Source organism: Echiichthys vipera, assembly GCF_963691815.1.
Source record: "Echiichthys vipera genome assembly, chromosome: 5".
In the NCBI taxonomy this organism is placed as follows: domain Eukaryota; kingdom Metazoa; phylum Chordata; class Actinopteri; order Perciformes; family Trachinidae; genus Echiichthys; species Echiichthys vipera.
The window spans coordinates 23,223,105-23,238,328 of NC_139830.1; the positions used below are offsets into that span (position 1 = coordinate 23,223,105).

Here is a 15,224-nt window from a genome sequence, read left to right on the forward strand (position 1 = left end):
TGATATAATTTCCACAATAGTAAAAACAATGTTGACATAGAGTTTTAATTCAGCCGTGTGCCCATCGTGATGATCCATCTACTGCTCAAACTTAAACACTTCAATCACATCACATCGTGATGAACAAATTATTCAAGTTGAACATATTTTACTGGCTGTATAATTTGTTGAGAACAAAATTATATAACAACGGTCCATGGAAACCAAAATCATCAACCCACAGAGCTGGATTCAAAACCAGAAGAGGAAGAGGAAGAAGAAGAAAATGAAATCTGGCTGTGGCCTCCCTGTGCCTGTATGCACTCCTGCAGCGTCTGGGCTCCTGACGAGGAGGATGGTGTCCTATGGGATCTCCTCCCAGACCTGGATTAGGGCATCAGTGAGCTTCTGGACAGTCGGATTCTGGCGTCAGATGAACCGATATAATTGGATTTTAGGTCAGGGAAACAAGATGGCCAGTCAATGGCATTAATGCCTTTGTCATCCAGGAACTGCCTACACACTACCGTACCGTTGGTTATGACATGATATGCTTCCCCAGACCATCACTGATCACCACCAAACCGGTCATGCTCTGTGATGTTACAGGCAGTGTAACGTTCACCACGCCATCTCCAAACTCTTTCACGCCTGTCACATGTTTTCAGTGTAAACCTGCTCTCATCTGTGAAGAGAACATGGCGCCAAATTCGGACCTGTCAATTCTGCTGTTCTCTTGTGAATGCCAATCAAGCTGCACTGTGTTGGGCTGTGATCACAGGTCCCATTAGACGATGTCTGAATCCAACCATGGTGTTTTACCAAGACACAAATAACACTAAAACCAATGGAGGATAGAAGCGTACTGATGACCTCTGTTGTGCGGGGCCAGGCGTGTATTCATGGTCAGAATGTTTGCGGGTGCAGGATTAAGAAGTCCCCATGTTCATCCTTGTCTGAGATCACTTTTGTAAATTGTGTGCATCAATAGTCTGGGATATAAAATGTCTTGTTGTGTGATCACTAGAGCATTTCTTAAATCTCAAAAGTCTGGTATAGTCTTAATGTCCATTGATGTTTTGCTTTGATTATACATTAGGGGCTAAACAAAAAGACAATTATAAACTCGGAGGAAGTTAATAATGCCTTAACTTGGCTCTTTATCCAACTCTGTTTCTCGCTGTGTTCTCGATTATGACGATTATTGCCTTTTAAAGGGAAAAAGAATAATTCTTTCTTACTCCCAGTATGGTTCTCTGTGGTAGGCTTAGCTCATCATTGAAGCAGTTGGTAGTCAGGGCATTTGAAGTGTGGTCATTAGCATGGTTCAGCATTGATGTGAGATCCATTCATCAAACTTAATGGAACCACAGAAGCAATAACCTGTTTTCTTACACACTTGAAACTCCCCCCTTCAATATTTTACAACCCTGGTCCTTAAATGGCCTGACCTTTTTATTTTGGTAATATTTTTGGGGTAAAGAGAGAATGTTCCTGTGGCTATAGCTCAACTCTTTATAATAGTTCCCTGGATTGGCAGTACAATTTGCCCCAGTGCATGCTATTGTTTGCATATCTTCATACATCTTTCTTTTCAAGTCATTGGTTCGAGCATTTACACATTGGAGAAAGAATGGAACTCAATGCTGATGATTGTCAGACAGATTAGCAATTGCAGATTAGCAATCAACTGACACTCCAGTTGGCACTGACCTGAGGTACTGTAACTATATGCTTGAACAATGAGTGCAGTTTGTCAATATACTAATATATAAAAACAATATAATAATATATATACTATACACAAACTGTACACAAGCTTGAATGGTATGGTTTCAGAAGTAGGTAATGAGACCATAAAAATCACTTCTACATGTGGTTATGACCACCAATTATATATTTGAAGTGGACATAATCATTTGCAAAAACACTCTGAAGTTGTTTTTCTTTTTATTGCCTGACCTTTTTAGCTTTCAGTTCCCATGTCTTTGTTGAAATATTTTTTATAGTCATATTCTTATTTACTGCACTTCAAAATACAGGCATTTTAAATGAATTAGAGTAATTCTTCTTAAATGACTGTCCAAAAAGTGTGGGTGTAAAGAAAATAATGAACTGATGCACAAAAAATCTCTGAAAATCTCAAGTTATTTATGCTAGTGCTTTTGTTAATGAATTGGGGAAAAATAATGTTACAGAACTTCTTTTATGTCACATTAATCTGCCTTTGCCTCATTGTTGCTTGGTTGGAAAATAGCTTTTTAGAGTGGCTGTGAATTGATTGGGGTTGCTGGAAATTCCTAGTATTCTATATGAATATTGTGTCTTGCGTTGAACTCCCTCTGGTGCTGCTAAGCACTTGGCTACAGAATGGTCAATTGTTTCCTGCTCTTTACTTCTGCATTCCACATTTTGGAATCATGCTTTATCCCTTTGACTGCATTTGGTTTTAAATGTCAGCTTCAGGCTGTTCTGACTCAGCAGCTAAACTTGTTATTGCGTTTGGCATGCTCACATTTGCAAGGAGAGTTTGGCTTCCAAGTACTGGCCATGCTTTTACTGGAATTAGCCACCAAGTTATATTGTCCTTTTGATCGTTAATGAGGTTTGTTTGTTTGTTTGTTTGTTTTCCTGGTCTGGTCTTATGCTTGTGAATTCAGTACTGTTTGTTGGTAACACTAAACATAAGTTGCATCCATAGACTATAAGAGATGTTCGTAGCTACCATGACGTCACCCGCTGGTTTGCGCCATTTTGGCTGACACAATCTTGTTTTTTTAACCATCTTTGGAAAAGAGAGTCGAGCTGGGGAGGAGCACTAAGTAGCTTCAAGCTCCACTGTTGTTTATACGGCGCTGAGAGAAACTTAGGTTTTTCAACAAGCTGAAGTGAGTCATCCGGCAGACTGCCAGCGGGTGAGGGAGCTGGTTCAAAATAACCAGTTTCCATAAAATTACCAGCTAACACTAGCACATGCTAGCTAGCGTTAGCTTTGTTATCAAGCTGCAAAAGGATGCTGAACAAGACCTTTTTTCTGCGACCAATTATTATTATTTATTATTATATTAACTGTAATGAAGTGAAAACACACTGAGGGTCAAAACTCTGAGACTTTAACACAGACAACACCCAAAAACAAGTTCACAGCTATTTTAATGTAGTACACAATGCCATATGTATCACTGACCCTCAATCCTGCCGCAAGCACGTCGACCAGTAGCATAGTCCTACTGTTTTATTGTCTATTTTACTCTAAATGGGACCATCATTTATTAAATGATCATAATGCTGTATTTAGAAGCAAGTATTTGTATAACACTTGAAACTAGTAATGGAGATCACTAACTCATTAGGAAAATGTTTACTGAGGTAGTAATAAATCAAGTGAGAAGTAGGGGCATTCTCCATTTTCCCATTGACTTTTATAGAATAGGACTTCTTTTTTTCTACCAGTTGAGTCGCCTCCTGCTGGAAATTAGAAAAAAATGCAGGTTTAAGGCACTTTCGCATTGGCTTCATTTCTCAGAGCCTGAATGTACGTCCAGCTTTATATACGGTCTATGGTTGCGTCCAAAATTGCATACTACATATTCTACATGCTCAATCCGTATACTTTTGTTTAACATACTTTTGTGTAAATGAACAGTACTATGTATCTGTTTTCGGATGCACTGAACTGATCTGTAACCACAGTAAACCGCGCAAACCTCAGCTCAACCAGCATCTCCAGATATTCTTAAATCACTTGTCTTTAACCTTTTGATTTTCAACGCGAAACAATTCAAGTAGGCAAACCTTAGATGAGTGTATGTGGGCTTTTATCAAGCCAATGCCCAGTCTGATTGCAATGGTCGTGATTGACCAGAGCAACCAGTTTAGTGTGATCACAGTGATTTTGAGGAGCAAAAAAATCTATTTTGAAAAAAGGGGGAAGGGCATCTTACACATGTCATTACATTCATTCAGAAATAACTGAGTTAACATTACTACTGTCAATAGGAGGAAATATATAGGAAATATAACTAATTTCACTCATTAATATCAGTGAGGAAAACCCTCCTCTCCACAGCTGACCCCAAGAGACTCCTTCACTGCAATGCTAGAACTCTACCAGCAGCCTTTGTAAATAGGACATCAGTTCTATTCTTTTTCACCCAATTTAGTGGTCACTCTAGACTTCCCTCGGAGACTGCCTCAAGTCCAATCTTTGCTTCCTGTCACCATGGCAACAAAGAGCCTTCAGCCCAGGCCTAATCAGAAGTAGTTGAAAGTGGAGGGATTCTTGAAGGCTCAGATGTAACTCTTAATTTTCTGCCTCACAGCAAATTAATTCTTTCTAAGAAAAAAATGATTGAGGTTCATAACCCTATTGCGCTAGAAGAGAGGAGCCATGGGGATGGAAATTTTAACTGAAGCACACACCTTAATTGCTTTCACATAAACAAGTTTTGCTTTTGCTGCACAATAAAATAAATGCCTGCTTGGTTAAAGATACTATTCTAGCACATTAAAGAATCATTATAATGTCTTAGGCTATTTCATTTCCTAAAACACAACAACCTCTGCTGGGTTATTTTTAACATCACACAATCTCATTCTTTCCTGGCCAGCCAGGTGAAAGGGACTTTAAGCTTGTGAGCAGTTCAGTCAGGGCTCTAACGGTCTAATTTAAACCATTCCGAGAAAATGCTGGCTCTCCTGTTTTCTTCTTCTGAAAAAACTCATGAACTTTTCTGTTCATGTGTATAAAAGCAAACAGTGTCCTTCAATGCGCCGGCATCGCATCAGCTATGCTCCCTGCTTTGTTCACATTCTAGAGAATGTAGGCTTTTTTTTCATTAAAGATGTAGCCTATTATTATACCCACCTGCAACCCATTATAATTAACTAGAATGTTATTTTTAATGATACAACCCATGAGAGCCTGCCCAGCTAATCTCCTTTATTCCACTCAGCAGCCACGGAAGACTTCCACTGGTCTTGAGAACATTATTAACTTAGTTATTAAAACTGCTGCGTACATTCACTTGATATAAGCCTTTCTACTAAACATAAACTCTGCTCAGACAACTCACAATGCTTATATTCACCATCATTTTCTGCCTCTCCCTCGCCCACTCACTCCATGCACGCGCACTAGCTCTGCCATTCTATTGAAGAGATGCACTATTCTTACAATATTTTATAGAGAAAAATTAAGAATTCATGGAGAAGTTCAAGGCTTCCCCCACCCAACAACTCACAAAATTCTGTGATTTTTTTAGGTGGTTATGTGGACTACCCTACTTGTGGACAGTTTGGTCAGATCATGAACAAGGCTCCGCTGTGTCTCTGAAATTATGTACATGTCGATTTACGTACAGAGCAGGGAAGTGAAATCAGATCACAAGTCACATGATGCATGTGGAGATACGTTCTGCTGCCAGGTGTGACCACACATACTGAAAGTTGTCCCCTTGTGATGTGATCATTCAGAATGGATGTTAATACCAGGTGAGAACAGGCCCACTACTCCACTTAGCCCAAACATTTTATTAACATTACAGTGTACCTTTTTGTGAACACCTGATGGCTGATATACTTTTAGACGAAAAAAGTCCTGCATTTCAAAGTATTATCATCAAAATATATTCAAAGTACCAAAAATAAAAGTACTCATGATGCAGAGTGGACCGAAGACTATATATTTTATTTTTAAATTATAATAATTATTATAACTTAATAACACAGTACACATAGTAAAGCGAACACAGACACATACAATGTTGTTGAATAATTACAGTGAACAGTTTGAAACCAGAACCGAATCAGTTGTGTATTTGCTTTCTTGAACACATGCCATTCCTCCTGCGAATATGGCTTAAATCATTCACTCAGTCAGTCCCCTAGCCTGCAGCACATTCACTCTCAACTGACTGAGAGCTCATGAACTGAGAAATGAACCAATCAGTTCAGTCCCAAGATTCAGTTCAGTTCCTTCACCCAAAAGATTTGTTTGTTCGAACAAAACGTTTGCGCATGAGTGTGTGTGTGTGTGTGTGTGTGTGTGTGTGTGTGTGTGTGTGTGTGTGTGTGTGTGTGTGTGTGTGTGTGTGTGTGTGTGTGTGTGTGTGTGTGTGTGTGTGTGTGTGTGTGTGTGTGTGTGTGTGTGTGTGTGTGTGTGTGTGTGTGTGTGTGTGTGTGTGTGTGTGTGTGTGTGTGTGTGTGTGTGTGTGTGTGTGCGTGCGAAGTCTGCCTGTCTCGAGTGCTCCAATGACAGAGCGTTTGTCCCTGTCTTTGAGGTTGTCTCTTCCGCGGTGCATATTGTTGGTTAGGCCGCTGGTGATACCAGAAAGTGTGCAATCTCACCACGCACCGCTTTAGGGCTCCATTGTAACTGCCTGACAGCCGCGACAAATACTTCTCGTCACTGTCAAGATTCATAGTGCTTGCTTGCTCTTGAATTGTGTAATATTTTTTCCGTCAGAGATTAATGTTAGGGTATTATCACAGTTGTATTAGTTTTTAGGCTAGGTCTACCTACCATCCCACATCCGTCCAAAAATGTATTTTTCATTGTCCCTGATTTCTTTCTTGTCCCAAGGATGGAGTTCAGGGTGGCATATATGACTGCAACTATCAATTATTAGATTGATTAAATCTCTCGATAATTTTTTTTTAATTTATCAGTTATTTGGTTCAGAAAATGTCAGAAAATGGTGAAACATGTCAGTGTGTTTCTCAAAGCCATAGACAACATCTACAAATCTTCTTTTGTCCACAGCTCAAATATATTCGGTTTACTGTCTCAGAGGAGTAAAGTAAACAGAAAATATTTACATTTAGGAAGCTGGAATCAAAAACATTTCTTCTCAAGTTAATAGTTGACAACTAATTGATTAATGGAGTAATTTTTACAGCTCTAGTGACAGAGAGGCATTATTTGTAATCTAGCCTCACCTCTGGTTTGTGAATGCTAAGTCCTTCTCTCTAAGTCTCTGTGCTATTAAAGTGAAGGGAGCTAGCTGTCACTCACTACTCTCATGTAAGCACCCTGACAGGTCTGCCAGCATGAGCTGCACAGATACCAGCTCGAGCCTAATTAAAGTGGCATTACTCTCCTACCTCATATTGCAGTGTTGTTTCTATAACCTTCCTCTCTGGTTTGCAAATCATCGACCCGTAACTCCACTGAGCTTCTAAACATTTTAATAATCCGAAGGAGATATTCTTAATTGAAATTATATGATGAACCAGAGCCACAAGAGGCAGGTTTCCTCCTTCCATGGGCCACCCTCCTGGGAACAGGGAAATGGGTTAGCTTTACCTCCGTCTGCATATTTGAACCAGCACATGGGTATTTGCATCATACAGCATGGGTTGTTGGCTGCTGTATTTGCTTGCCTCCATTACACTGTTCTTCCACATGGCTAAGATTTTCTGAAAGTCTGTGTGTTTGTGTGAATCTGAAGTACAGTTTATGCACCACTTTCACACCTCTTTGGTGTTGAATTATGGTGCAGAAATGTCAGAAGATTCAATTCTATTTGCGTTTGAGTGGGGACAACGTGAACATGATTTGGCGGTGGTTGTGCAGAGATAAATGCTTTAGCTGACACTTGACATGCTGACTGACAAGTTGTCTTTTACAACGGCTGCAACACACAACATAAACACTTGTAGGACCTGAAAACCTTCAATCAGCCCATCATTTTTCATTTTCCACCCTTCAGTAAGACAGACACAGAAAAGAGCATACTGTATGTAGAATGACTAGCTGACTATGACATCCCATATGCTGAGCTTTTAGCCACACACGGAAACTAGACATATTAGGTCATCTCTCCCATATGGGTGAATAAACTCTGAGGTTGTCATCATCATTACATCAATCAGCAGTTCTCCTATGACAAATACTTGTACGCTAGATTTGCCTTATGTAATGAAAGTCATAGAAGCAACAGCGGTTGCATGCTTTTATTGATAAAAGTATATTTACTCATGGATCAAGTCAAGATTGAAATTATCGGGTCCAAGGGCAACTGTCTGGCAGCTTCATGGCAACATGGCAAGATGCAATAATAAACTCAGACAGAACTAGTAATATGATTGCTCATAAATTCTTGCTATATACTGTATACATATACTGATTTTTCTAACGCCATTTTAGTTTTAGTTGTAGTTTTTAGTTTTAATGTCCAATGATAGGCGGACCAGTTTTAACAAACTGTCTTATACTTATCCACATTGCCTTGTTCTCTTTAATGAGTTGTCTCATTCTCAATCTGTGTCAATGTTTTCAAATTCCTGAAAGTGTAGGTCAAGACGCCAACCACCAAGTCCCTTGCCGTTCTTTAAATTTGACAGATGATTCTGGCGTTGGTCCTTAACGTCAGAAGTTCCTGAATCTCGTTGTTTCTCCCATTAGGCATTTTTGTTGCTGTCTTTGTGTAAATCACGCTTCTTCTTCACTCTGAGGTTTGTTTTTTCTGTGCCGCAGCATGATATAAACATCATAAACACACACAGCCCTCACTCTGTGAATACTCCGGAGAATGAGCGGCTGTATTCACACATGGGCTCACTCGGAGAAAAAAAAGTGCTTCAATTTAGGATGAAAAATACTGACTTGGTGTGCAATGGCCTCAAGTCAGTAGAGAAGCCCAGCAGTAAATTGTGATATTGTTAAATTAACCTTTTGTTTCTCTGAATATCCAGACTATTCTGCCTCTGAATTTCTGACACTTGTGACTTTCCCAAAGCAACTCATGCTTTATTGTGCAGATAACTGATAGGCCTATCATTTCAGTGAGATAGGATTTAGCAGAGGAGCTCAGTCCCACCAGCACACTGAGCTGCCGTTGGGTTTAATTGTGGTAAACAGACCAAGGCAAGCAGTGTTCTATCATTGGAAAACATCAGGAGCAGAAGTCAGAGATAGGGGCAAAATAAATGAGTGTACAGCCACATTCTCTCTCTGCCAGTGTTTCCTGCTGTTGGTATTTTAGATAGCTCCTGGAGATTCAGCAGGGAGTCAGAAAGAAAATGAAACATTTAATTCTGATGGTGGGGTTTTGGAGGAAGCAAAAATTCACCCTGCATGTCTATCTGTACTTCTTGTTGCTTCCATTGTTCCCTTTAAACATGAGAATTTAACAGTTGCCACTATTGCAGATAGGGATATTGCAGAATGATAGATTGCACAACCATATACTGCTTTTCCATAGTATTCATCTTGCAGAACTCCAGTGTTTATATTTTTAAATGTTAAATTTAATGTTTTAATTGCTTTATGCATTGCTCGGTTAAGAAACTAAAAGTGAATGCTAATTAAATATGTCAAATCTGTCACCAATTTCTAGTATGTGGTGGTGTTTCACAGACAGACATTCAGACTTTATTAATGGCACAATTTGAAGCAATCAAATCTTTAAGTTCTCTATGCTTTTACCAACTAGCACACTTGTTTGTGCTGTGTTGTTGAGATTGGTCAGATTGGGTGGATACAGTCGGAGGAACTGCAGTCTTCAGGTCTCGCAACAGTTTTTCAAATACATTCACCGTCAGGCCTCAGTAGAGATGTTCTGATACCATTTTTTTCTTCCCAGTACTGTTTCCAATACCTTAACTTACTTATGGCTGATACTGACTGACAATCCTATGCCAGTGCATTTAAAAATACAGATGTATTATTATTATGTAACCACTGTATACTACTAACCCTGAATGAATGTGATTTGATTGTAAGCACTGTATAGCCAGGTTCTACATGCCATAGTGAATGCCATAGAACTTTCTTTTATTATCTACAGTCATAACCGAAATGGAGGCATTTCCAATACTGGTATTGGAACAACACTGGATCTTGTCCAGTTCCATGGTCACCAGACACTCTGACTGTGTGCTGAAAGGTCACTGTCATGAAACGAAAGATGAGTCCTCACCACATTCTGAGGTCATGTGTAGGTTTTATTTTTAAAGACCTCTCTGTGTCTCTGCATTTTAACATTATTAATGCTTTTCTTATTCTTATTGGTTATTGCTGAAAACATCATCATCTTCTTTATTTGAACGGTATCATCCAGCTGGTGAGCCGAAGCTCTTTGCTGCCACTTGGTTTGTCGTGTGAAGTTCAGTCGAACAATCCATTTTTTCCCTCACCAGACAACAGAATATTTTTGTCGTCTGTTGTCAAGACTACAGTCATTAAGTAAAATCCAGGAAGGCTGCCATGTGTCTTTTTTAATTTAGGAGTGGAATTTCTCTAGCTATTCAACCAAGAAGGACTAATTAATGGGTTGTTACAGAGATTGTTGTCTTTCTGACAGGTCCTCCATCTCTGCAGAGGAACTCTGGAGCCCAGTAAGAGTGACCGTTTCATCCTAATGAAGCTCTAACAAACACTCATAGACATTCCAAACAATATTTTATACTTTTCCCCAGATTAGTGCCATAAGTACTGTTGACAGCTCCTTGGACCTATTATTTTAGTTTCAATTTTGTTAGGCTGTTAGGCTTTGACTGTGGGACTGACAGGAGTATTTGTGCTTTCATGTTCAATGAAAATACTTTTTTGCATTCTGCTTTTATAAGACCGGTCACTGTAGAGGCACAGACAGGAAATGAGAGAATAGTATGACATGCAACAGAGATCTCAGTATATGTGCGTATAGTTTGTATCTAAACCACTCACCCTTACAACAATCCCACACATTGATGATGACATGACGTAATGTTTTTTTTACTTTTTTAATATGAAAACAGACTGCTGCAGTTTGCCCCTATATACAAACAATTTGGTCACTTACTTCTTAACATGGATTGTGGGGTTAACATTACTTCAGTGGTATTCAAACTCGGCACTGATTTAGTCTTTGTATGTCTCAGAGAAGCTCCGTTCTCCACATATTAAGTGTGTAATCAGTGATTTCATGTCTTTATTTACCTCTTGTAACATAAGGGGTGAAAATTATTCTGAGTATCTGAATCTGCAATTACATCGCTTCTCAGAATTGTGGCGTGCCTGTGAATAGTGTGATTAATGGCAATAACATTGAAGAACGACATGGTTTGGTCTAGTTTTTTCCCTGTCTGCATGCAATATTGGGTGATATGCGTCATGATGGCTGCTACAGGAGAGCATTTTGCCTGACCATTTGTTTTTTACTTATTAGTTTATTGACTGTTCTGCATAATTGCAGGTTCATTAAGACAATTTTATTAAAAAAACACTGAATCACTTTACGGTTACAATATGTTGACAATATTACATAGATGACAAAATTAAAAATAGACTCAAATGTTGGCGTTACAACGAAACATACTAATCAGGCCACAACATGAGAAAAAGTAAAAAATAGACCCATTTTTCTTTTTTTTGCAATGAATCTAAAAACTCTTTTCTCCATCTGACATATTTAATTCACTGTCATATAGGAGTCTGCACATATAGGGGATTAATGTTCTCCTTTATCTGTCAGTTTGACATCTTGGGATGGTCAGTTTGTTTGAGTTCCTTGTCAGACAGCCTGCTCCTCCCTGGTATGGGGCAGCCAGTCACTGACGTTGAACTTAAGCAGCTTTTCGGCTAAGGCAAGGCACAGTTTAGTGCGTTGCTCTGCTAAAGTACACAATTCGAGATCCTCTGGGTACCCTGAGTACCTCTGGCCCTTCATCAGTGCTTCTGCGTTCTTTTCATCCTTTTAACCTGGTTTACAGTCAAGGAACTGTGCCAGACAGGGACTGCATACTCCAGCACCAGACTATAAAAATGGAAACCAGTTCGGATAGAGAAATCGGGTCCTTCAGCAATGTGTTGGGCAGAGAAGATACCATTGTGAGTGATTCAGATTGCCATCTCTGAAATATTCCCTTGTAGACCTCACATTAAATTAAAAAGGTATCATTTGCTATGCTCTTGAAAAGGCAAACCTATCTCCATCATGGTTTTTATTTTTTCAAAATATGAATTATTTTATTATTCATTAAAAATAGCAGCTCTGTGCTATCTCATTGTGTGCTACAGTCTTCATTTTACTATCATCTTTTAAATAAGAGTGCACTCTTGAAGTTATTGCACCAAAAATGCCTTTTGTTACAGTCGGCAGTCATTTCAGCACCACTGTGAAATAGACTCTGCTCACTGTAGCTGATGCTTGTTTTCCCGTTTCAACCATAGGTCAAAGAATAGCGCTCTGATGGTCAAGGTGCTGAAACCAGACAGTTTTCTTTTTGACAGTTTTCTTACTTCCCCATTGCAATAGCCTAATAGCCAAAGTAATTAAGATGACTGTAAAATCCAACACATTGTTGGTAGAATATATACACATAATGATCTGTATTTGTCTGTGTGTAACTAGTAACTACTGGCAATGGGGCCTGTCGTAACTACCTTCCGCCACTCTTGTAAATATTCTGTTGTATAACTGACCAGACCTTTTGAGGTTTTGGTACCCAACTACACAATGTAATACTTACTTCCCCATTACACTTTGCCACCAGATGCAACATGTTTAACCTGACAGAAAGATGACATTTTTGTATTTGGCTTACTGGAGCAGAACACGCGCAGTGGCATTAGGCAGGTGGTAGGGGGAGTGGCTAGTTTGGCACTGAGGGTTGTAATTTTCCATAACAATCAACATAGTCACTATATTTAGAAGACACACATGTTACAGCTTGCTCTGCTTTGTAGGAGTCGTCTACACATTTTGGCCATTAAGCCGACTGAATATTACTCAATATTACAGAATATTACGATACTATATTACTGAATATTATCCCCAACTAATGTGTTTTCAAGCTGTGAAATTCCTGCTATTGTTAGTCCCTCTCTTGTCTCTGTGCTCATTGATAAAGATTTCTAGTTTTCAGACTGATGAAGGCTTTAAAAATATCTTGGCAGTACCTTTGTAATTTTTCCAGAACAAACTGTCACTGTACAGTAAGTTGCTGAAAAATTCTCAAGATTCACTCTATCACTTTGTTAGGATTTACATACCTTCAACAACAATTACATGTAGGCTAGAGACTAATTTATGGCACAGCTTGAATTATTTAATTATTTTAAAATTAGTTTGTTTTTTCCCCAAAAGACATTTCCTCACTTTTCTACTGCACCTGCTATACTGTCCATTTACAGTATACCTCCATGGACTAGTATCTTTCCTGTACTTCAGGCTGCTTTTGATTTCACCTAGCTATTACCTGTCTATCACAGTAATGTGCGGTTGCTAGCTAGAGCCATTTTCCACCTGCTTGCTTTGATACCCACCAGCAAGTTGTTTTCACTGCTCTCCATGTATACCATGTACTTCTTTAGAGGGTTAATTTCATGCTTGTTGAACTTAAAAAACTGCATTATTGATTGTTTTTTTCTACTTTCTTAAGAGGGATTATCGTTTGTGCCTCAAAAGGGGCAGCAGGGCTTTAGGTACTCCGTTTCTATTTTCATCAAAATGGCAGGCCATTTTGTTTTGATTGGTGTTAAATTCTGATCAAAACCTTTTAAAAGAAAAGAGATCTCCACTTACTTCTCCTGGTGCTGGTCAACCCTTTAATATCAGAGTATTGACCTGAAAAATGATGACAGGGTCATCTTGGTTAATTTCCCCTCAGAGAAAAAAGCCTGGTCGAGGACAAGACTGAAAGCTTGATCAGACAGAAATGCTTAGTGTGCTTCGTTTAGAGTTTAGTTTATCTATGGCGCTCCATCCTGGTGCGCAGAATATAATTTAAAAAGCATGTGAAAGGCATAAAAATCTAATCTTCTTTTTACCTTCCCCAACTGTCCCATCTTTTTCTGCAGTTGGTGGGTGGTGAGTTTGATCTGGAGACAAACTTCATTATCCAGGATGCAGAAAGCATTGGCTGCATGGTGGAGCTGTTGGGGCACTGCGATGTCACCTGCCAGGCTGAAATCTGGAGCATGTTCACCGCCATCCTTCGAAAAAGTGTTCGGAATCTGCAAACAAGCACTGAGGTGGGCCTGATCCAGCAGGTGCTGCTCCAAATGAGCTCGGTGGATGACATGATTGCAGGTATGATAATTGTGTCAGCGGGCCTTTTTTTTTTTTTGCTCAGTAGCAGTATTAGTACGTGTTTGTTCATTTTCAGGTTGATTGTTGTAACGTTAAAGGGCCAGTTCAGAGGTGGAGATGTATGAGGTACTGATCCAAAGTGTATCCTGTGGATAGTCCTGTGGATAGTCCTGTGGATGGGGGCAGCAGCTAAACTTATTTAAGCCACCTAAAAGACAATCTCAGTTTATGTGAATGATATATTTATTCTATTTTCACAGCTTTAACTAGCCGTCAGACAACCAAGTTTACGTGGGGGGAACTGAAGCCGTCCTATGCTCTCATCAAAGCCACCAGACTCCATCGACACAAACATTAATTTTATCTCACTGAACACAGGAGTTGCTAGTTTACCACTGCCTTGATCGGCTGGTTTGTTTTTTTAAGTTTTGTTAGTACCTAACCCTTTGACACACCAAAGTCACTCAATGACACAAACAACTCTTGTGTACTGTAAAGAAATGAATGCTTTTCTCAATGGAGTCTGGTGGCTTTCACAGAAAATGGCTTAAGTTTCCCCCACATGTAAACATATACAGGGCTATCTGACTACAAAGTAAAGTGGTGACAATATTCTAAATATTTAATCTATACTCCAACTGATATTGATTATTTTTATGTGGCTCAAATATGCTTAGCTGCTGCCCCCATTCACAGTAGTTCATTGCTTAGCTTTCTATGTCTGACCTACTGCCTGATTCTCCAAACTGGGGACGGCCGACTGCCATAACACATGGGTTATGCCTTCTTTGTTTTAGCTTTCAGTAAAGCAACAAACCATATTTCTGTATCTTTTAATGGATCTGCATTTTGAATTACAATAGACTGGCAAAGCTGAGATTTAGATTTTGAATGGAAAAAAGCTCATTCCCATCGGTAAGCCTCACTCTTCAGGACTCTAGGTGACAAGGTGAAAACAGCCACACACCAGAGATCTACAAAAATATTATTAAAGAAAACATACTTTTGAAACTGAAAACTTTTTTATTTTCCTCATAGTATTGTCTGTGTTTTAATAAAATAAACAATCTATATTCAGGTCACAGGGATTGTCTGTGGAAGTCAGTGTCACTTTAAAGTCTAATTCTGGCGCAAAATCATCCCATTGTCTTTGTTTTCTGCAATTATATACATGAAATAAGCCATCAAGAAAGTGTTTTTGGGTATAAACCATTAACAGAGAAATCG

The 15,224-nt window shown here is 39.1% G+C and overlaps 1 protein-coding gene across 4 annotated transcripts in view; it reads left to right on the top strand.

Annotated features, from left to right (window-relative positions):
* LOC310946718 (neurobeachin-like) overlaps nt 1-15,224 on the top strand; it is a gene marked incomplete at both ends in the record, with an annotated part of 214,607 nt that overhangs the window by 41,769 nt on the left and 157,614 nt on the right. For all 4 annotated transcript variants that reach the window (XM_083913262.1, XM_083913263.1, XM_083913264.1 and 1 more), the window contains one exon: nt 13,766-13,997. In XM_083913262.1, the coding sequence (XP_083769388.1) occupies nt 13,766-13,997 (232 nt within the window). The remainder of the gene's footprint in view (nt 1-13,765; nt 13,998-15,224) is intronic.